The 23,254-nt window shown below is 36.0% G+C and overlaps 1 protein-coding gene across 15 annotated transcripts in view; it reads left to right on the top strand.

The window, feature by feature from the left end:
- Positions 1–23,254, top strand: part of FAM135A (family with sequence similarity 135 member A) — a 124,337-nt gene that overhangs the window by 40,434 nt on the left and 60,649 nt on the right. For 6 of the 15 annotated variants that reach the window (XM_014584119.2, XM_014584124.2, XM_027768243.1 and 3 more), the window contains 7 exons: positions 4,610–4,749; positions 4,850–4,920; positions 9,711–9,884; positions 14,387–14,513; positions 15,150–15,303; positions 20,465–20,542; positions 23,036–23,085. In XM_014584119.2, coding sequence (XP_014439605.1) covers positions 4,610–4,749; positions 4,850–4,920; positions 9,711–9,884; positions 14,387–14,513; positions 15,150–15,303; positions 20,465–20,542; positions 23,036–23,085 — 794 coding nt within the window. Of the gene's footprint in view, positions 1–4,609; positions 4,750–4,849; positions 4,921–6,386; positions 6,454–9,710; positions 9,885–11,147; positions 11,316–12,947; positions 13,030–14,386; positions 14,514–15,149; positions 15,304–20,464; positions 20,543–23,035; positions 23,086–23,254 lie in introns of those variants that run through there. The other 9 variants (XM_006168294.3, XM_014584123.2, XM_027768251.1 and 6 more) reach the window with 7 other exon arrangements.

Consider the following 23,254-nt stretch of genomic DNA (forward strand, 5'->3'; position numbering starts at 1 on the left):
GAATATTTCAGAAGTGATGTGTTCTTGTTACAGTGCTATTAGGGGGGACTCAATTTCTATTTGTCTCATTGCTGATGATGTTAACTTGGATCATTTGATCAAGGTGCTCTCTGCCAGGTTTCCCCACTGTGAAGTTATTCTTTTTTTTTTTTTTTTGCAATTAAGTATTCTGTTCCTTATCAAATTAATGATTTTCTCATTCACTTGTTTGTTTATACCAAAATGTACTTAGGGATTTCTGTGTATGCAGTGAATGGTAAACCATTACTGTTATTTTGATGCTCCCTTCAAACCAAATGTTGCCAGGGGCAGCCTCTTCAAACTAGCTTCATTGTCCTTTTGTTGTGTCCTCACATTCTCTTAGCACTTTCTTATTTGCTTATATGAAAAGATGTTGAGGGCATGTCCTGTCTGTGCCCTAGCGCTGAAATCAGCCATTTCTCCAAAGCCCTGGTTCCTTTTAATGGAGAATAGTACCTGAACCCAATCTTTGCAGTTGTGCCACTCCCAATCCTTTTCGAGTGAATAAAGCTAGTGAGTACATGTATATGTATACACACACACACACACACACACACACACACACACACACATATATATATAATATATATATATACATACATAGACAGATTTATGTCTGTCTTTATCTAAATATGTATTGAAAACCGTAAGTTCACATTAGTATTTCTAATTTCAGTCCATTACCACAGGACTCATTCCATATTTGTATTACCTTTCCATATGTTTTCATCCTTTCTATGACAGTAAGGAAACTCTCTCTCATTATCATTAATTGTTTTTATTTAATCAATCCCTTACGTGTGGCAATTTCCTGTCACTGTTTCTTCTCTTTCACCGATGCTCTCCTTGGGCTTCACCTTATGCCAGGTAGCTTGCCGTGTGGACACTGTCCTCACCTCACTTGGGCTTCTTAATCCCTTCTGTCAAGTTTCTTCTGCAGGGATGTTCTCTCTTCATTTGGACTCCATTAGGATATGTCAGGCTTACACTCCCCACCTCCTCCTCTGCCCTCACTTCCACATGGAAAGAAAAAGACAGAGAAAAATAGACTCAGGGGGGTGGGGTGGCCATGCCACAGTCCCTTCTCCATTCTCCTTTGGGATTTTGGGCACACACGTACATGTGCCTTACGTGTTTTTCAAGCTGCTGGGTCTAGGACTTGAACTGTGTAGTCAGCCATGTGGGATCTAGCACCTTAGCCACCACACCATTGGCTAGCCTCCCCCCCACCTTCTAGACTCTTCTACCTTCCATCATGCCGCCCCTCTTCAAGGACTCCCTTCTTACCTGTTGAGTTCAACTTCCCTGCCTCAGGTGCTCTCTTATGCAGTTGCCCCTCTCATTGTACTTGGACTCCCAGTACCTCACTCTAAGTCACTTACCACTTAAATTGCCCTCCTCACATTGCTCTGCTTCTGACACTTCACTCTAGTCTGCTATTTTCCCTCCACTCTTCACTTCACTCTGATGTCAGGCCACCACCCGGCATGGATAACACCCTCATTCCTCCAGCTGAATTCTGATATTCCAGTTCAGTCTCCTTGCCTATCTTGCCTGGTCTTTAGCTTAAATCAACCATAGTCTCTTCAGCTATTTTCCACGTAACGCAATTTCTAGGGGATAGGATAAGACCATGACAGCAAGTGGCCTGTTATAATTCCCTGACATGAATGACCTAGAGATAAACCAGACTTCACAGGTCAAGGACAGTCCTTCACAAGACTGCCCTCACTTTAAATACCTGCCCCTAGTTCAATGGTCTGAAAGCTATCCTCACTTTTGACTATTGGATTACAAATTTGGAGGTCCCCATTATAATTAATGTTTGAAAATTCACTGGAACAATGTAGAAAACTCAAGAAAGTAAAGTCCTTTTTGTTAAAATTGTATTTATAGTAAAGAGAGATGCATAGGGCTGGTCTGGAAGGATCCCAGATAGGAAGCTTCCATTGTCATTTCCCATGGAGTCAGATGTTACCCTTCCCCCCAAATAAAAACATATATATGTAGAGTATTGTCAACCAGGGAAGTTCACCTAAACTTCAATAGCCAGAGTTATTTTTCATAATTTATTATACAGACATGTTGATTGAACCATCACCCATATGGCTCAATCATCAGTCCTCTTCCCCTCCTTGGGTATTAGGTTTATATCATTGGCTCAAAGCCTAACTCTGTCATCACATGATTGGTCTTAGTGGTGTGGCCAGCTCTCAACCCTCCTCATCTCCTTGTGTAAACTATCTAGAGACCCACCATGCATCACATCATTAGCTTAAACTATCAAGACACATCAAGGATTTTGAGGCTACTTCCCATACACTGGAAACAGAAAGTTACCTTTTAACAACCAAGATGAAGGCCAAAGTCTTTATTATTCAGTTATGGAAAACTGAATTGCTTTCTTCTGCGATATACAGGTCAATTATTCACTCAAAAATATCTTCCTTGAGATTTTCTCATTTACTTTTCAGATAAAAATAAGTCACATAAGAATTTTATAGTTGTTATAAGGTACTTATTTATTGTTTTATCATAGAAATTAGTAAGTATTCAGGGACCAGCAGATGATGTAGTGGTTATGTAGCTGGACTACCACATTGTCTACCATAATTCAAGTCCCGGACCAGGCAGCTTAAAACTCAGGCCCAGCGTGTGTGCATGCATGCCCAGGATCCCAAGAGGAGAATGGAGAAGGGATTGCATGTGGCCACCCCCTGGGGAGTAATTTCTCTCTGCCTCTTTCTGTCAGGCATGTGCACATGCCCTATAGCAAAAATCTCTCTCAAAAACAAAAAAAAAAGAAGAGGGTGCCGAGCTCCTGCCTCTATCCAAATGGTCATTGCTTCTCTTCGATCCTGGCCTAGATGGACAATGCCTACAAGTCGCCCACCGAGAGAGGTGGAGAGGCAGAGGAGTTAGAGGAGACGCCCACTGCTCCCGCGGAACCGGCGACTATGGATACGCATGGACTCCTGGAGAAAACGGACGGAGATGGGGATGCGGACTTGAAAGAAGCCACAGCGGAGGAAGGGGAGCCTAAGACTCAGGATGTCTCAGATTTAACAGCAGTTGAAAGAGAAGATTCATCATTACTTACTCCTGCGGCCAAAAAACTGAAAATAGATACCAAAGAAAAGAAAGAGAAAAAGCAGAAGGTGGATGAGGATGAGATTCAGAAGATGCAAATCCTGGTTTCTTCTTTTTCCGAAGAGCAGCTGAACCGTTACAAGATGTATCACCGGTCAGCTTTCCCCAAGGCAGCCATTAAAAGGCTGATCCAGTCCATCACTGGCCCTTCTGTGTCTCAGAATGTTGTTATTGCTTTGTCTGGTATTTCCAAAGTTCTCATCGAGGAGGTGGTAGAAGAAGCCCTGGATGTGTGTGAGAAGTGGGGAGAACTGCTGCCGCTACAACCCAAACACGTGAGGGAGGCTGTTCGGAGGTTAAAGTCGAAGGGGCAGATTCCCAACTCAAAGCACAGAAAGATCATCTTCTTCTAAACCAAAGCCTAAAAAGGCCCCTTAGACAGAAGTACTGGTTCCAGACTTCCTGTTAATACAGACTTATGTACTGGTGCTTCATGATTCATCCTACAAGGATTCCATGAATTCAATGTCTTTCTCAAAACTCTTGACATTAGTCACACCTAGATGACGTGCAGCCTGTTTCATGTGCCTTGACTAAATTTGGGGGTTTCTTAGGGCATTCCAACGTGTTTCATTATCTTTTGGCTAGCTGGAAGAAGAAAGGTGTATGGGTCTTAAGCATCTTCTGAACAGGTGATCTGCTTTCAAAAAGAATTCTTCCAAGAGAGCTTTGACAGGTTCACACTGTAGCCTGAAGCTGGTAAGACTTAGGTAGTTCCCTATATCTACTTTTAAGTTGCTGAAATAGCCAGAAATTTTGACTGATTATATTACAAAAGACATGGTGGTGGGGCCAGCAGAGGGCATAGTGGTTAAGGTGCTGGACTCTCATATGGCCAACCATGGTTAAAGTCTGGACCCAGCAGCTTGAAAGCCACACTGGGTGTGTATGTGTGCATGCCCCTATCACGAGAGGAGAAGGGATTACAGTGAGGCCATCCCCACAGGAGGTGATTTCTCACTTTCCTTCTCTGTCTCTCTCCTGCAAGCACACACACACACACACACACACACCCCACACAAACAAACAACCCACAACAAAATAAAAAAAAAAAAAAAAAAAAAAAAAAAGAGACATGGTAATAATGGGTAGTGAAATAATTTGTGCTAGCAAACATTTAAGATTCTCCTGTGAATTTTGGTGAATAATCACTAAACTATTTCCATCTTGCCATGTACATATTCATTTTCTGTATAGCTGGAATAGAAAGATTTTATCACTCATTCTTGGAGTCTGAATAAAACTGGTCTTGGCTTTTTTTGTGAAAAAAAAAAAAGAAGAAATTAGTAAACTTTCAGAAGTGTTCGACTATTGCTGTATAAAAGGGTTATAAGCCTAGAATAATACAATCAAACTTCATATTTTTAAAATAAGAGTATGAATTTACTTGTGTTATACTTTGCCTTTTACTCACTAGTTAATATCTTACTCATTTCAGGTATGACTTTAGCCTTCCCAGCTTCAGTTCATGATTCTCTGATTTGCAGTAAAACATTTCAAATTCTGTATAAAAATGAAGAGGTGGTTTTAAATGATGTTATGATCTTCAAAGTTAAAATGTTGTTGGATGAAAAAAAGGTAAACCACTCTTTATATATACTTAGATAAATATTTTTTATAAAGAAGTATATTTCTGACTTTATAAATATTCAAGAAGTATCTTATAATTTCTCTTCAGATTGAAGAAACTCTTGAGGAAACAAATTTTCTATTATCCTTGGATCTTCACTTCACAGATGGGGATTATTCGTAAGTAAGCTAACCAAACAGTTACAAAATCTTTAGGTACTCATGACTGTTGCTGATTAGTATTAGTATCCCCATTTTCTTCTTCAAATCCAGCCTGTTCCCTTCTCACTTATTTCGAACTGTTACTATTTTCTGGGGAAGTCTTATGACAAAGGTTAGGCCTGCTCTTTTACACCCATGTTGATTGCCTGAGATCCAGGTAACAAAGTCAGACAATTTGAAAAAATACAGACCATTTTTCTAAAATCTAGAAATTGCGCTGTTGATAGAATATCACTACTGTCTGACATTTGAATATGCCTGGCTCCTTTTTGTTGTGTCACTGGCTAATCTTTCTTGGTGGCCTCAGTTATACCCTCCTTACATGGGCCTGAGTTGATAGTCCACAAATTGCCAAAGCCAATGACTCTTGTGTTTGGCAGCTTTTTCTAGATCATGAATTTCTAGAACCCTTCAGAAACTTTTAGGACTGGATTTGCCCACACATCTGGACATAGTTATGTATTTTAGGGACAAATTGTGCTTGTACTTATTTAAAATGAGAATCAGCTATCCATTTAATAATTTTACTTCTAGAGGGCTTTTTGGTTTTGGTGTGTTTTTTTGTTTGTTTGTTTGTTTGTTTTTTGCCATTTAAATTAGTTTTAGAAATACTTCTTGAGAACTGAACATAAATTCAAAGTTCATGTAAGATAAATGATTAGGGGCCAGCAGGTGGCATAGTGGTTAAGGTGCTGGACTCCCACATGGCCAACTGCACTTCGAGTCATGGACCCTGTGGCTTGAAAATCACTCTGAGGGCATATGTATGCATGCCCAAAATCCTGAGAGGAGAATGGGAGAGAAGGGACTGTGACATGGCTGTCCCTTTCTGGGAGGGGTGGACTCTCACTCTCCCTCTCTGTCTTTCTCCAGTGAGCACAAACACTCTATGAGAAAAACCTTAAAAAAAAAAAAAGATAAGTGATTAAATAGTCACATTACTGAAAGGCCTACTTCAGGAGGCTTCTTCACTCTTGTGGAAGAACAAGAATTATTTATTTATTCATTTTTTTTTTTAAGAGAGATTTTTGCAGTAGGGCACTTGTGCTCTCTGGAGAGTCAGAGAGACAGAAAGTGAAAAATTTCTACCCGCCCCCCCCTTCAAGGGGATGGCCACGCCACAATCTCTTCTCCTCCATTCTCTCTGGATTTTGGGCATTCGGGTGCATGTGCCTGGCATGAGTTTCAAGCTTCCAGGTCCAGGACTTGAACAGAGGTTGGCCATGTGATAGTCCAGTGATGTAACCATTACGCCATCTGTTGAGCACCATTCATTCATTTTTAATGTGTTATAGAGCAAGAGCACTCACCTGAGAGTGGGAAAGAGAGGTAAAGTGAAAAAGCAGTCCCCATGAGGGAAGGTCACATTGACATCTCTTCTCCATTTCTCCTTTAGAATTTTGGGCATGTGCATACAATGAAGAAACTCTTGAGGAAACAAATTTTCTATTATCCTTGGATCTTCACTTCACAGATGGGGATTATTCGTAAGTAAGCTAACCAAACAGTTACAAAATCTTTAGGTACTCATGACTGTTGCTGATTAGTATTAGTATCCCCATTTTCTTCTTCAAATCCAGCCTGTTCCCTTCTCACTTATTTCGAACTGTTACTATTTTCTGGGGAAGTCTTATGACAAAGGTTAGGCCTGCTCTTTTACACCCATGTTGATTGCCTGAGATCCAGGTAACAAAGTCAGACAATTTGAAAAAATACAGACCATTTTTCTAAAATCTAGAAATTGCGCTGTTGATAGAATATCACTACTGTCTGACATTTGAATATGCCTGGCTCCTTTTTGTTGTGTCACTGGCTAATCTTTCTTGGTGGCCTCAGTTATACCCTCCTTACATGGGCCTGAGTTGATAGTCCACAAATTGCCAAAGCCAATGACTCTTGTGTTTGGCAGCTTTTTCTAGATCATGAATTTCTAGAACCCTTCAGAAACTTTTAGGACTGGATTTGCCCACACATCTGGACATAGTTATGTATTTTAGGGACAAATTGTGCTTGTACTTATTTAAAATGAGAATCAGCTATCCATTTAATAATTTTACTTCTAGAGGGCTTTTTGGTTGTGGTGTGTTTTTTTGTTTGTTTTTTGTAAATTAGTTTTAGAAATACTTCTTGAGAACTGAACATAAATTCAAAGTTCATGTAAGATAAATGATTAGGGGCCAGCAGGTGGCATAGTGGTTAAGGTGCTGGACTCCCACATGGCCAACTGCACTTCGAGTCATGGACCCTGTGGCTTGAAAATCACTCTGAGGGCATATGTATGCATGCCCAAAATCCTGAGAGGAGAATGGGAGAGAAGGGACTGTGACATGGCTGTCCCTTTCTGGGAGGGGTGGACTCTCACTCTCCCTCTCTGTCTTTCTCCAGTGAGCACAAACACTCTATGAGAAAAACCTTAAAAAAAAAAAAAGATAAGTGATTAAATAGTCACATTACTGAAAGGCCTACTTCAGGAGGCTTCTTCACTCTTGTGGAAGAACAAGAATTATTTATTTATTCATTTTTTTTTTTAAGAGAGATTTTTGCAGTAGGGCACTTGTGCTCTCTGGAGAGTCAGAGAGACAGAAAGTGAAAAATTTCTACCCGCCCCCCCCTTCAAGGGGATGGCCACGCCACAATCTCTTCTCCTCCATTCTCTCTGGATTTTGGGCATTCGGGTGCATGTGCCTGGCATGAGTTTCAAGCTTCCAGGTCCAGGACTTGAACAGAGGTTGGCCATGTGATAGTCCAGTGATGTAACCATTACGCCATCTGTTGAGCACCATTCATTCATTTTTAATGTGTTATAGAGCAAGAGCACTCACCTGAGAGTGGGAAAGAGAGGTAAAGTGAAAAAGCAGTCCCCATGAGGGAAGGTCACATTGACATCTCTTCTCCATTTCTCCTTTAGAATTTTGGGCATGTGCATACAAACATTGGTGTGTTTTTCAAGCCAATGGATCTGGTACTTGAACCGTGTAGTCAGTCTTAGGAGATTGAGCCACTATAACCACCATGCCACCAGCTGGCCCAGAATAAGAATTTTCTATATAATGGCTACTAGTTATCTGTGATACTTGTTTCTTATGAAGAAATCCATAAGTTTTTCTCTTCTTCTTCTGTTTACCCAAGTTGGAATTCTTTAAATAGAGTAAGTTAAAATGAGTACATTAGCTGTAGGTAGTCACAATTTTTTGAAAACAGTTGTGCAGTGGTAATGCACTGCTCAAAAGTTGCTGGATCCACGTGGAAAATGACAGCTTTGGTTCCCCTGTCAATCTGTACACACTGGATACGTGATCCTGACTGTCTGGAAAGGCTAGCGGGCAGGGTATAGGGGAATCACAGTGCTGAGTGCGCTTGTCTTTCTCTCTATCGCTCACTCTCATGAAAGAAAGAAACTTTTAAAAATATTTAAAAATGTATTTGGATATAATTTTCATCACATTATTTCACATTTTTATATATGTGGATCTAATGACAGACTAGATATCTATTATAAAATTCTCATATTTTACTTAATAAGCATTGGCTTTTCTTTTCATTGCCAGAGGACATAAGCACTTACTGGGCGGGGAGCTCCAAAGCACCCTCCCCAAGTGAGACACAATCACACTGTAATTCCTTTTCCATTTCCCCATCCCATCAGGACCTTGGACCTTGGACACACACACACACACGGACACACACCACACACACACACACGTACCCGATGTGTCTTCAAACTGCTGGAACCAGGATCTGAACCACAGTCATGTGTGATCCATCTCCCCTTAACCACAAGGCTATCGGACTGGCCTTTGACTTATTTTTAAACAGTAACTGAAACATTTTATACAGTAAAAATAATCTGAAATATTTTGGGGGATTCATTATAATAAGATTCAGCCTGTGTAAATACCGCAGTCTTTTATAATAAATAGTACTCTTTATGGTGTGAAATTTACTTTAAGATGAGATTTTTTTCTAGGGACCAGACAGTGGTGCAGTGGTAAAATGCAGCACTCTGTGAGGCGCTCCCACGTGGGAATGTTGCCCATTCAAGTCTGGAGAACTCTGAGTACTGCCTGCGCACATGTGCCCAGGATCCAATCTGATGGAATACTGAGGTGGAGGACAGCAGCAATACTCTGTTGGGAGTGCTCTCTCTTTCTCTGTCTCTCTCTGTCTCCCTCTCTGTCTGTCTTGCTCGTAAAGGAATGGTATCAATAAACTTTAAATGGTTCACTTTATAGGGAAATGAATAGAAAAGTAGTTTGTATTATGGACTGATAGAAACTGTACACAGTATTGGCTATTTTCTCAGTAGTTATATTGCTTATTGTGTCTAATGCAAATTTGCTGCTTTAAAAATTTCTCTTATTCTAATTTTTTTTCTTGAGAGGTTTTTGCTATAGGCATGTATGCTCGCCAGAAAAACAGAGAGAAACAGAGAGACAGAAAGCAAGAAATCACCCCCCCAGGGGGGATGGTCATGCCGCAATCCCTTCTCCTCCATTCTCCTCTCGGGATCTTGGGCACACACGCACACCTGCCCCGTGTGAGTTTAAACCACCAGGTCCGGGACTCGAACCACGGTTGACTATATGGGCATCCAGTGACATAGCCATTATGCCAACACCTGGTCCCTTATTCTAAATTTTTGAAAAGTAATTAAATGACTAAATGCTTTTGGTCCTTTAGATACCCTAGAAAATGTTGGTCTTTACTAAATACTCCATACTTACATGCAAATATGTTGTATTTTACAGGGCAGAGGATCTGAACACCTTGCAACTCATAAGTAGCCGAACATTGAAGCTGCACTTCAGCCTGCACAAAGGCCTTCATCATCATGTTAATGTTATGTTTGATTATTTCCACCTTTCTGTTGTGTCTGTCACAGTACATGCATCATTGGTTGCACTCCACCAGCCACTAATAAGGTAAATTTAACCTTATCTTAGACTTTTAATTAGTGTAATGTACTATTAATTAATGTAATGTACTATTTTTATAGTGAAAACATACTTTGCTAAAGATAACTGAAATAGTAAGGAATTTTAAAATTTATAGTTATTTAATAAATACTTTCATTTTATATTAAAGTAAATAAAATTCAAGAGTGTGGGAACAATTAGAGTGACATCTTTTTATCACAGAAGTATAGAGCAGTCTTTGTCAATTCCAAATAAATTGAACAAGGCAAAGAATGCAGTCTGAAATAATAATACAGCATTGTTTAGTCTGGTTTTGTGCCATGCTAAAACATTTCTGGAAAAGTTCATGAATTTTTTTCATTGTGTCTTGTCTCTTTGGGCTTATTTTATCTTAACTTTATACTATACGGTAATAATTCTTATTCTTTAAGTATTTGCTAATTTTATGGATTTTACTAAGCCTTTTTAAACTATATTATGTACCATTTTAGTTTAAAGGCGTGTAATATTCTGGATCATAATAAATGTGTTGGAGTAGGGAATGTTGCCCATTCAAGTCTGGAGAACTCTGAGTACTGCCTGCGCACATGTGCCCAGGATCCAATCTGATGGAATACTGAGGTGGAGGACAGCAGCAATACTCTGTTGGGAGTGCTCTCTCTTTCTCTGTCTCTCTCTGTCTCCCTCTCTGTCTGTCTTGCTCGTAAAGGAATGGTATCAATAAACTTTAAATGGTTCACTTTATAGGGAAATGAATAGAAAAGTAGTTTGTATTATGGACTGATAGAAACTGTACACAGTATTGGCTATTTTCTCAGTAGTTATATTGCTTATTGTGTCTAATGCAAATTTGCTGCTTTAAAAATTTCTCTTATTCTAATTTTTTTTCTTGAGAGGTTTTTGCTATAGGCATGTATGCTCGCCAGAAAAACAGAGAGAAACAGAGAGACAGAAAGCAAGAAATCACCCCCCCAGGGGGGATGGTCATGCCGCAATCCCTTCTCCTCCATTCTCCTCTCGGGATCTTGGGCACACACGCACACCTGCCCCGTGTGAGTTTAAACCACCAGGTCCGGGACTCGAACCACGGTTGACTATATGGGCATCCAGTGACATAGCCATTATGCCAACACCTGGTCCCTTATTCTAAATTTTTGAAAAGTAATTAAATGACTAAATGCTTTTGGTCCTTTAGATACCCTAGAAAATGTTGGTCTTTACTAAATACTCCATACTTACATGCAAATATGTTGTATTTTACAGGGCAGAGGATCTGAACACCTTGCAACTCATAAGTAGCCGAACATTGAAGCTGCACTTCAGCCTGCACAAAGGCCTTCATCATCATGTTAATGTTATGTTTGATTATTTCCACCTTTCTGTTGTGTCTGTCACAGTACATGCATCATTGGTTGCACTCCACCAGCCACTAATAAGGTAAATTTAACCTTATCTTAGACTTTTAATTAGTGTAATGTACTATTAATTAATGTAATGTACTATTTTTATAGTGAAAACATACTTTGCTAAAGATAACTGAAATAGTAAGGAATTTTAAAATTTATAGTTATTTAATAAATACTTTCATTTTATATTAAAGTAAATAAAATTCAAGAGTGTGGGAACAATTAGAGTGACATCTTTTTATCACAGAAGTATAGAGCAGTCTTTGTCAATTCCAAATAAATTGAACAAGGCAAAGAATGCAGTCTGAAATAATAATACAGCATTGTTTAGTCTGGTTTTGTGCCATGCTAAAACATTTCTGGAAAAGTTCATGAATTTTTTTCATTGTGTCTTGTCTCTTTGGGCTTATTTTATCTTAACTTTATACTATACGGTAATAATTCTTATTCTTTAAGTATTTGCTAATTTTATGGATTTTACTAAGCCTTTTTAAACTATATTATGTACCATTTTAGTTTAAAGGCGTGTAATATTCTGGATCATAATAAATGTGTTGGAGTAATTACTTTTTATGTCCTCTTCATGAGGAGGCAGATTGTCTTTCATTAACGTAGGAACATAATTCAAACTCTTCAGTTTTTACAGTAAAATATTATCTTTGTAATATGGACAGATAGACATTTCAAATCAATAACATATATGAAAAGAATTCAAATTTATTTGCTTTCTGAACTATCTGTATCTTCTGATGCAAATCTGATTTTGGCAACTGATATTAGGGATGATGGTTGATGGATATGATGGTAAGTTGATTGATCAGAAAGTTAAGTTGGTCCTTTTGCAAAACTGTCCTTTGAATTTGTAGAAGCCCAGCACAATTTAACACGTTGACCATAAGTAATAGCCTCCTGTGGCATTTCTACACCTTGTTCTAAAAAACTATAATTGTAAGCCTTTCATTGTATTGCTTCCTCATCTCTTACGTAGAGATCATCTTGACCTAGTTCCTTAGACCTAATCCTTTAGAGCAAAGGGCCAGAAAGCAATCTATCTCCATTGTTGACTTGCTTTCTTATTCTATAATCAGATCTGTAACTGATTGTTTTACCAACTTTATCTTACCTCTTAGGCCTTTGAAATGTTGTACTTAGTTGCTATAACTTTTATAAATAAGTTTTGTTTTATTATACTTATTTTATTATGAACTTCTTCAAAACAATTTTGGAAGTTGCTCTGGAATAGATTAATGTGTAATAGCATAGTAACGGAATGAAATTTCTTGGACAACAAAGTAGCTTTTTTGAAATGTATTTTTCAAATAAGTATTATATGAATATTGCATTTCTATAAATTATGTATTTGATTTTAATGCTAAGTTTATCTGTTTATAAAATATTACTGTAGCTTAAGCTACAGTAAAGTGTTTAAAAACCATTCCTTTTTAAAACTTACGAGGACTGACTTTATAAAAATAACTTTGTTTTTCTCCTGAAGGATGTACAAATAATTTAAAAGGTTAGCTTCAGTTATTAATACTACATTTTAAGGACCAGATTAAATAGAGTAGTGGTATTCATATTACTAATCCTAGTGATTAAAATATGTGCTTCCTCTCACGATACAGCAGTTTTTGCCACAGACTAGTAGGAGAAAGGGACAGCTCTTCATCTAGAGACCATTTACTGGAAGGAGAAGACATTTTTGGCTCAAAATCAGAAGCCAAGAGGATTAACTGTTGGCTCTGGTTAGTGACTGGGAAAAAAACAAGGTGCCTCTAACAGCTGAGGTTGCTGTTCTGTACCTGGCTGCCAGGGGCCTTTTATCCCCTTTCTTGCTGCCCTGAGAGCAGCAGCATCTTCCCCTGCATTTCTTTGCCTAAATGAATGGTTGGCAGTGGAAGCAAGAGAAGGGTAAGGGAAGGCTTTTTGCTGGTGGCACGCTGGTCAAAGGAGTCATGTCGAAGGGTAACATTCCTCCATACTTATGCTTCAACAAATTTTTCCTGAAGTTTTATTGTAAGTAGATTCTTTTTAATCCTCTAAAAACATTGGAAAAACATTTAATTTATAACACTGTCTTTTTAAATATCATTTTTATTTAAAATGATTTCTATGGTCAACTTACTATAGACATTGCATCAGTTATTTCAAGTGAGTAGGTTTAGGATTTCTTTGTTTTTCTACAACCTATTTCCTAATTTGGATTTTTCTAAGTACAACTTTTGTGTCTCAATTCTGTAAAATAAATTTGTATAAGTGGAATTTACCATTGACTTGTGACTCCCTTTTTTGCTGGGATATAAACGTTTTATTTTTGCAATGCAGATACAGTTTGCAAATGAAGGCTGCTCTCTGCTTATGGCAAAACTGATTTACTTTTCTACCTTTTTCCTTTCCCAAACTACCAAACAGTCCAAATGCTTTGCCTGTTTTATCTCAAATATAATTGTGTGTGCTTTTTAAGCATTCAAAAAATATGAAATGTTCTGTGGAATTTATAGAATACTAAATGTCAATTCTAATATAAGTAGTTCATGTAATATGTAATTGAGATGATGGTGCCTTGATGCACTAATAAAAATTAATAGAGCTTTTAGTCTTTTAATGAAGAGAATTAAGAGAAATAAATACTTTATTTTTGAGAAATAGACATCTGGTAGATGTAGTGATGTTTTTTTCTTTTTCTACATTTAAGAGAGCTCTTGATTTCTATCAATAGCATCCATATTTGATTAAATGTTAACATTTTACACTTGATGAACCAATTCTGACAGATCGCTATTTCCTGGTTAACGTTTAACTCTTGTTTGTCATTTAGTTACTCTGGATCACACCTTATTTTTATTTTTAGTGTCCATTGAGATTTCCTGAAGCCAGATCATAGAGAAGCAATCTCAGGCACCTAGCCTTAGCTTTTTTTAGTTCATTGTATTTTTTTATAGTGTTCAAATTATCAGATGAAAAGTTCTTTAATACTTCAGAATCCATAACCATGTAAAACCCTTGCTTTTCTATTTTGTAAGTTTTTCTTTTATAAATATTTGTAATACATTCAAATAGACTATTATGACAGTAATAATGTAATAATACTTATTCCTCCAGCTTTCCTCGCCCTGTGAAGACTACTTGGTTAAATAGAAATGCACCAGCACAAAACAGAGATTCTGTGATTCCTACTCTAGAAAGTGTGGTCTTTGGTATTAACTACACAAAACAGTTATCACCAGACGTAAGAACTGAATACGTTTATAAACCTTCTTTTCCTTCTTATTTTAAAATAAATGTTTTTAACTTTTGTTTCTAATGTCATATTTCTTTGATTAATTCTTTGAGCTCAACACTTTACAGGTCTCATTAAATATGTTCTTAACAACTGGTTGGTTTCAGTTGTCTGTTATGAAAACTAACCTCATAGTTCAAAATGTTGCCAAATTCGATGGATAAAGATCTTTGACAGCCAGTGCCTTTTTTTAACTGCTAGGATCATTCCAAAGGAGCTTTAAAAAAATAAAATTGCAAGAATTGAGACCCATCTAGAGTAGAGCAAGTACAGCCATTGCTTTAAAAGGAATGGTAGCTTATACCATAAAAACAGTGTCCCTCAGTTTAAATGCATTATAAATCTCATGTTATCAAAAATCATTCTTTAATATGCTTGTTATAAAAATTCATTGTAACTGAAATTACCAGGGTCACATTTCGTGAGTTTAAGATAACTTGTGTGAATAACTCTAAATTATTGCTGAATATGTGTCAGAATAACTAACTGGCAAGCATTTAGATTTTTTTCTTCATTTTTCCAAATTATAATATTTTTAGTTTTTTTGGTTACTAACATTCTTAACCCAGTCTATTCTTTGTTTAGGGTTGCAGCTTCACCATTGCAGATTCCTTTCTACATCATGCCTATCATTTTCATTACACACTTTGTGCCACTTTGCTGCTAGCCTTCAAAGGATTGCACAGCTACTTCATTACGGTAACGGAAGAGATTCCCTCTTGTCAGAAACTAGAACTGGGTATGTTAAAAGTAGCCAGACCTATCCTACAGTTCAAATCATTCTCTTCATTCTTATATTGCTGGTTATCAGCTTCGCCATAGTCTTTCTATAGTAAATCTGAATGTTTGTGTGCTTCATTTTAACTTCTGTCTTCTTTCTTTTTCCCCTCTTGATAATCACTTTTATCAAGTAAAAAAAAAATGTTTTTTAATAGTAGTGAGGCATACCTTCTTGTTGCTAAATTTGAAATGAGTCTTTTGATAGTATTTTTTTTTTGAGAGGTTTTTGCTATAGAGCATGTGCAATAGCCAGAAAGAGAGAGAGACAGAGAGACAGAAAGCGAGAAATCAACCCCCCCCCGGGGGGATGGCCACACCACAATCCCTTCTCCATTCTCCTCTCGAGATCTTGTGCATGTACACACACGTGCCCAGTGTAAGTTTAAGCCACTGGATTGGGGACTTAAACTGCAGTTGACTACATGGGAGTCCAGTGACACAGCCGTTAGGCCAATTACTGTTCCCGATAGTGTTTTTTTAATGTCAGTATACTACTCTTTTTAAAATATAGCCAGAAACTATACTAAAAAGCTAATGTAATTGTGTACAGAATCATGGAAAGGTAAATTAAATATGTATTTCCAAATATTTAGCAGTCTAAGCAGTTTCTAGGTACTTGGAACCTTTTTCAATACATTCGATATTATGGCTGGCTCCATGGCCTCATGGTTAATGGGGTCAGATCTTATATGGCCTACCCTGCAGTTTAAATTTTGACTTTGGCAACTTGAAACATACCAAGTGCATGTATGCATGCCCAAAATCCATACAGGATAGAGAAATGAAGGAGAAGGAGTTGTGGCATGATTATGCCTCATTTAGGAATGCTTTTTTCCTCTCCCTCCCTCTGTCATTCTTTTTCTCTCTGGTAAGAACACATGCCCTCTGGTAAATCTTTTTAAATAAGTAAATAAATAATAAGCATTTGGTTTTAAATGACCTCAAATCTCTCCTTTTTATATCATATTAGGGAATAATAGCATTGCTCAGTATTGTGACATTTTGAGAATTTCTTAAATCATTTTTTTAAAATCTAACTTCAGTTTCTATTCAAAAGAAATACATATTTTTATGTTGTAGTATATTAACAAAGTTCATAATGCCTTTTATTAGCATATATCACAGAAGATAAAGAATTGGGATTGGCAAAACAAGTTTTTATTCAGGCTTTGTATGTTAATTTTATAAACCTTAATTTTTAAATATCAAGTAATATTCACCATTCAAAACCATTATTTCAGGCCAGCCAGTGGTGTGGTGCTTAAGGCCACAGGATCCCACATGGCAAGCTGTAAGTTTCAAGTCCTGGACCTGATGGCTGGAAAAACATGCTAGGCACATGGCATATGTGCCCAAAAATCTCAAGAGGAGAATGAAGGATAAGGGTTTGCAGTATGGTCACATCTCCCTGGGGAATGTCTCTCTCTCACTCTCTCTGACAAACACATGTGCCCTATAGCAAAATAAATAAATAAATAAAATTCAGAAAAATTTTTCCAAAAAATTGTTATCTTATATATCAATTCCTGAACAAATCAGGAATTGCTTTTTAAATTTTACTTGGATTAATCAGTATCCTTTGTTTATTCCTTTGTTCCTCAAGAATCTCAGCCTTTTAACAATATCAATGTACTCAAGAATAGTCACTGTTACTGAAAATAGTTGGTGAGTTTGAGACTAATTAGACTATTTTTGTAATTGTCTGTTTTGGATTACCAAAGATTGCAATAAAATTGTTAGGATTTGTATCCCACTTAGATTTAGCTGTGAGAAAATGTTGACTTTTGAGCTACTACCCACGAACAATTACTATAATCAGTGTGATTAATTCTATTATTCATTCAATTCAGTTTACACTTTTGATTAGACGCAGATATCACTAAATTGACTGTTTAGAATGCCTGATTCAATAATCCCAGTGCTTACATAGCAATAAAAAAAATGTTTTTAACTATGTAATCTCCTTTAAAACAAAAGTCATCATGTGGAAGGGTAACTTTTTGATTACTATTTTCTGAAACATTCTCTTTTTTCCTTGCTATTACATGTGCTTAGGATCCCTCTATTTCCCTTAGGGAAATTCTGTAGGACGCTATTGCCTCAAGTATGAATTTTTGAAAATGAAACAAGTATTTGTAGAATAGAGCTAATTAGAGCCATCACTTATCCTTAATTAATGGGAAAAGAATATTCCCATTTTTTTTTAGTATTTGGTGGTTGAAACTGTAAAACATCTCCATAGGAGAATTATAAATTTTGGCAAGATTCAATGACTAGACCACAATAACAATTGACAATATCATATGCTTTAAAATTAGTGATTTAAAATTTAAAAGGCTATAAATAATGTTATTTTTATAAGAAAATATGTTAATAATTAAGTTTCAATGGAGAATTCTATGGACTTCAGGTACTGTTATCTTGTGCTTAATTAAGAGTGCACTTTGGGAGCCATTTCTGTCAGTTACTCATTTAAGGTCTTTAAAAACAAAGTGGTTTCCATTTGTAAGGTAAGGAGATTGAAGGGAATCCCGTGTGGTGACTGAGCCAGGAAGGAAAGGTGAGGATATCCAAAAGGCAGAGGATGTAGAGGAGCTCTAAGAACATTTATTTTCTTTTTTTAAAATAATTATTTATTTAATTTTATTATTATTATTATTAGTCATTTCATTTGACCAGAGAGAGAGGAAAAGTGAGAAAGCAAGCCACCAGATCCAGGACTTGAACCATAGTCGACCATGTAGGAGTCCAGTGCCTTAACCACCATGCCACCTGTTGGCCCCAGAACAGCCTTGAACAGTGGAATTCTCTTGATCTTTTTATGAGCACCTACTGTGCTAAGAGCTGAGGAAAGGATAGTTCTCTGTTTCTAAAGAACTTTGTTTTCTCCTCTTCCTTTTCCTGTCACAGTAACAGTAATAGAAAAATCAGTTCAGCATAGAGATGGACAGAAGAAACTCACTCAGCAAGAAGGGAGGGGACTTCTTGTAGTTTTATTGTATGAGGTGGGCCTGTAAATGCCTGTTTCAGTAAGATGTCCATCTGCATCTAATTTTCAAGAAGATTTGGGACCAGCAGTTAGCATAATGGCTATGTCACTGGACTCCCACGTAGTCGACCGCGGTTCGCATCCCGGACCCAGTGGCTTAAAACTCACACCAGATGTGTGTGCGTGCATGCCCAAGATCCCAAGAGGAGAATAGAGGAGAAGGGATTGCAGTGTGGCCATCCCCCCTGGGGGGTGATTTCTCGCTTTCTGTCTGTCTCTCTCTTTCTCTGTCTGGCTAGCGCATGCACCCTATAGTGAAAAAAATCTCTCAAAAAAAAAAAAAAAGTAGATTTAACCTGTAATATTTGCAAGTACAAAAACATATGAACCACATTTTAACCTAGAAAAGATATTTCTCTCTAAAAAAAAGAACATTTATAGGAAAAATGTATGATTAGTAGTTAAGTAATTATCTTTTCAAAGGGAAATATTTATTTCAAATAGCATAGGCAATATTTTATTGCTAATATATTGATCTTTCTTGAGTGTGATCATTTATTAAGATTGTCTCAATTTTCTCTCAGGTAAGGATGGCTTTTATGTCATATATATTTACTTTTGGGCCTACAGGTATAATGTAGAAAATATAATAAAAGAGCCCCTCTATTTACTTTCAGGACTTAGATACTAAATGATTGTCAACTTTATTTCACATTAAAATATTTTATCAGGGGGACCAGCAGATGGTGTTATGGCTATGTCACTGGACTCCCACGTAGTCGACCACGGTTTGAGTCCTAGACCCAGTGGCTTGCAACTCACGCTGAGTGTGTGTGTGTGCATGCCCAAAATCCCCAGAGGAGAATGGAGGAGAATGGATTGTGGCATGGCTATCCCCCAGGGGCAATTTCTTGCTTCCTGTCTCTTTCTCTCTCTCTGGCGAACACACACGCCCTATAACAGAAATCTCCCCCTATATATATATATATATATATTTTTTTTTTTTTAATCAGGAAATAAAATTCTAAATAAATCCAGGCTTTAGTTTCAGTTGAACAAATAACAGGCATAGAATAAAATTATTAATTAATATCTTATATATATTTACTTAAAATATATTTGTTGAATGAGTGAAATAGCACAATACATTTTTATGTTGACTTGAAGTATAGGCATTAACACATAACTTATAAGAGTTTCCTAGAGATTATTAAAATCAAGACTCAATTTTTATAAATAAATATTGGTGATACTTTGTGCTTTCAAAATTTTCTTTACTACTTATATTTTCCTTTCTCTTTGTTGTGAAATTTAGTTTATTCTTTAATGTATCTTTCAGAACATCTGAAAATATTATTAAGTATTTAAAATAAAAATATTTGTTTTCAAAATTGCTTGTTTTTACCCCAACAAAATAAAATTGTAGAAACTAACAAATTTCCATAATATACTGTTAACTAGACATTACTATATTCTCCAGTTTTAATAAGTAAATGTATAAAATAGTTCTTAAAAAACATATATTTTCTTCTATTACTTAGCTTTTTTCTTACGTTTTCAAATCAGCTTATATTTGAAATTCTTAAACTCCATGGTGCTTTGTAAAATTTTACCTGAACTCTGTTCCTGCTTTTAAAATAGTACCTTGAATTCCTTTCTGCTTTTTTCCCTTTGTCTTTTTTCCTAGATGAATGATGTACATTTTTTGGTGACATACAGTTAAATATCGGTTTGGTGCTAGAAGCTCTTACTGAAAATAAGCATTATGAATTTTGGAATCTAGGTTTTGGCAAGTCACATAACCTGTCTAAGCCCCATAATCTACATCTGTAAAAGCAAGGAATTGACCATCCTTATCTCTGAAATCCCTGCCAACACTAAAATTCTGGGTCTAGGAAATTAAAACAAAAATAATATTGGATTATGAAATGTTGGGTGTCACATACACTTAAATAGACAAAAACCCAAAGTAAAATGAATGTGAATGTACATCATTTGTACTTCTGACACGCTAATTAACTAACTGCACTATCAGATCAGTACTAAGTATATTAACAAGTTGGAAAATTCTAGTAAATGTTGGTGTAAGAGGAGTATAGTAACTAGTGCTGTGTGCAATCCTTACAACTAGCCAAGGCCAACATGCAGGTCCTATATGAGCGCCTTCTCAGAAGAAAGCAGCCACGAACCCAGAAAGACACCTGTCTAGGTATGTTTACAAATAGGTTAAGTAAATAATCCCTTTTAATTGATATGAAATTTTACTTTAAATTAGTATTAAGTTTTTTAAGTATTTATTTATTTATTTATGATATGTGCCCACCATTTTTAACAACTTACTTTTAGAATCTGTTTTATTTGTAGATAAACTTTGGCTAATCTCTTAATTTATAATATTGAAGTTTTTATTTAAAACAGAACAAAGCTCAATTTGACTTTTTCCATATTCCTATCAGAATTTATGCAAAAATAAATTTTATCCAAGCACGTTTATTGCAGAATTGTTCTTAGTGCCAAAATTGTATAGACAAAGACAAATGGTCATCATTTGGACAGAGTAGAATATGGAAGAAATGTATTATGTCCTCACATCAAAGAATATTATGTAACCATTGAAAAAACTTAGAGCTGAGTATCAGATTTCTATAGGGTACTTTTTTTTTTTGGAGAAGTTTTTGCTCTAGGGCACCTACGCTTGCCAGAAAGAGACAGAGAGACAGAAAGTGATAAATCAACTCCCCCACCCCAGGGGAGATGGCCATGCCACAATCCCTTCTCTCCATTCTCCTCTCGGGACCTTGGGCATGCATGCACATGCACCTGGCATGAGTTTAAGTCGCCAGGTCCGGACTTGAACCACACAGTTGACTACATGGGAGTCCAGCAACATAGCCATTATGCCAACCGCTGGTCCCCATAGGGTACTATTTTTAAAAAGCTAGATACTGAAAAGTGTGTAAAGTACAACCCCATTTTTGTAAAATAGTGGCTCAAAACTCATATGTATATTTGAAAAATATGAAAGATATATTCTGGATTGTAATCTTGAGTACTTTTGGACTAATAGTCCTCTCTCGACAAAAGAATGTATATAAGATATTGATCATAGTTATATATTTCTGAAAATTCATATTAATGGGTATTTGTGTCATCTAAAAAGAAAAAGTTAGGTTTTAAACTCAGTTTAAAATCTTCAGTGATTTTGTCATTTCAGTTTTAAGATTTCAAAGTTAAGCTTTGTTTTTAAGCATCATTTAAGATGTTGCTTTAAAACTTTAAGATTTTTTTTTTAATTTAAAGGTCAGATATATAACTTATTAAGACTGATTTTACTGACTTCCTTCTACCACAGAAAAAGACATAAGTAGTGTGAGAAAAGATGTTGGCATATTGTAATGTAATACAGAGCCTACTGCTGAATTTTTAAGTTTTGGAAAATCTAATCCTAAAAGCAACTGATTTATCTGAGAGTGAAATGATTTGTGAAGTATTAGCACATTTCTTTAGTTACCAATGAGCTGACCAAATTGGCAATCTAGTTCTATATCTAGTATTTATATATAGTATTTAAGTATAATTTTAGTTGTGTATCTTATGAATTACAAAATACATATGTGTTCTATTGGTTTGAGTTACTAACAGATTTTGTTCACGTTATAGGTTGGTTGTGTTTACCACATATCATGACTGGTTATTTATCCAATTTAAATGTTTATCATTCTTTATATCAAGTAGTAAACATTTACGTCTATCTTAGGAGTTAGTGAACTATGAGTGAATTTAGGAATGTCATAGGAGGTATTCTTGTCTTTGTTTGAGAAAGATCCTTTAAACTATCTTTCACAGTAAGATTATGGAATTTCATGTGATTATGACTGTGCTGTTGATAGTTCCAGTTTAGTTTGAATTCTAGTTACAAATTAAGTATATGAAAAATTAAGTATACGAAAGATCATATTTCAGGCCTTAGTGTAATTCCCTTCCTGGGAAAAAGTTACTGAGTCTTTATATTCTGTTGGTTACCATATTCCCTGGTAAATATTATATTTTAGTTGTAAATCTACATACTCCTTTATGATAATTAGAGCATACATAAATAAGTCAAGATTATATGGTAAAAGTTTGAGGATATTATTAAGAACCTATTATAGAAAATTAAATTTATTAAGCTAGGAACTATTTATAGAAAAACAATTTTCATTTATTTTTATTAAATAGCCTACACTCCAGATATATTTTAAATGTTTTAGTTATAAAAATTAATTTCCATTGAACTTTTTAGTGGCAGATTTTGTAAAAAGCAGGCACATACACATATAACATAAAATATTTAACTTTACTAGAAATTACAAAATTTGAAATGCAGTAAAACCTAATTAAATGTTTTGTCTTTTTTGTGACATATTTTTGAAAATTACTTTATGTCATTGAGATCAATATTTCATTCAGTATTTCAAGAGTGTTAGCCTCTTGTAAGAACTGAAACACCAGTAATCAGAATATAGAATTTAGTAATCACCTTATCTACATATTTCATGTGTTTATGAAAATATATTGCATTAAAATTTAACTCATTGAATATGGCCCAAATATCTATCAGTCTTAGGGGTTTTTAAAGGAATGTAATTTACTTAAAATTTCAAAGATAGTTTTCAGACCTAACATTGAAATATTTCCTCTAATTACTGTTTACTCCTTTCAGAGGAAATGGATGTAGAAGCTCGACTTACTGAACTTTGTGAAGAAGTTAAGGTACTTGGATTTTTGGAATTCATATTATCAAGTTATTTGAGTGGTTTCTGTTTCCCATTCTAAATATTTTGTCTAAGAAAACTTAGCTGTCTTTCTTAAAGTGCAAATGTAAGTGGTTGATCGCAGTAGAACATGACTTAGTTGATCAGAATGCATGTAGCTTCAGCAG

Source organism: Tupaia chinensis, unplaced genomic scaffold (assembly GCF_000334495.1).
Source record: "Tupaia chinensis unplaced genomic scaffold, TupChi_1.0 Scaffold145685_1, whole genome shotgun sequence".
NCBI classification, from domain to species: Eukaryota; Metazoa; Chordata; class Mammalia; order Scandentia; family Tupaiidae; genus Tupaia; species Tupaia belangeri.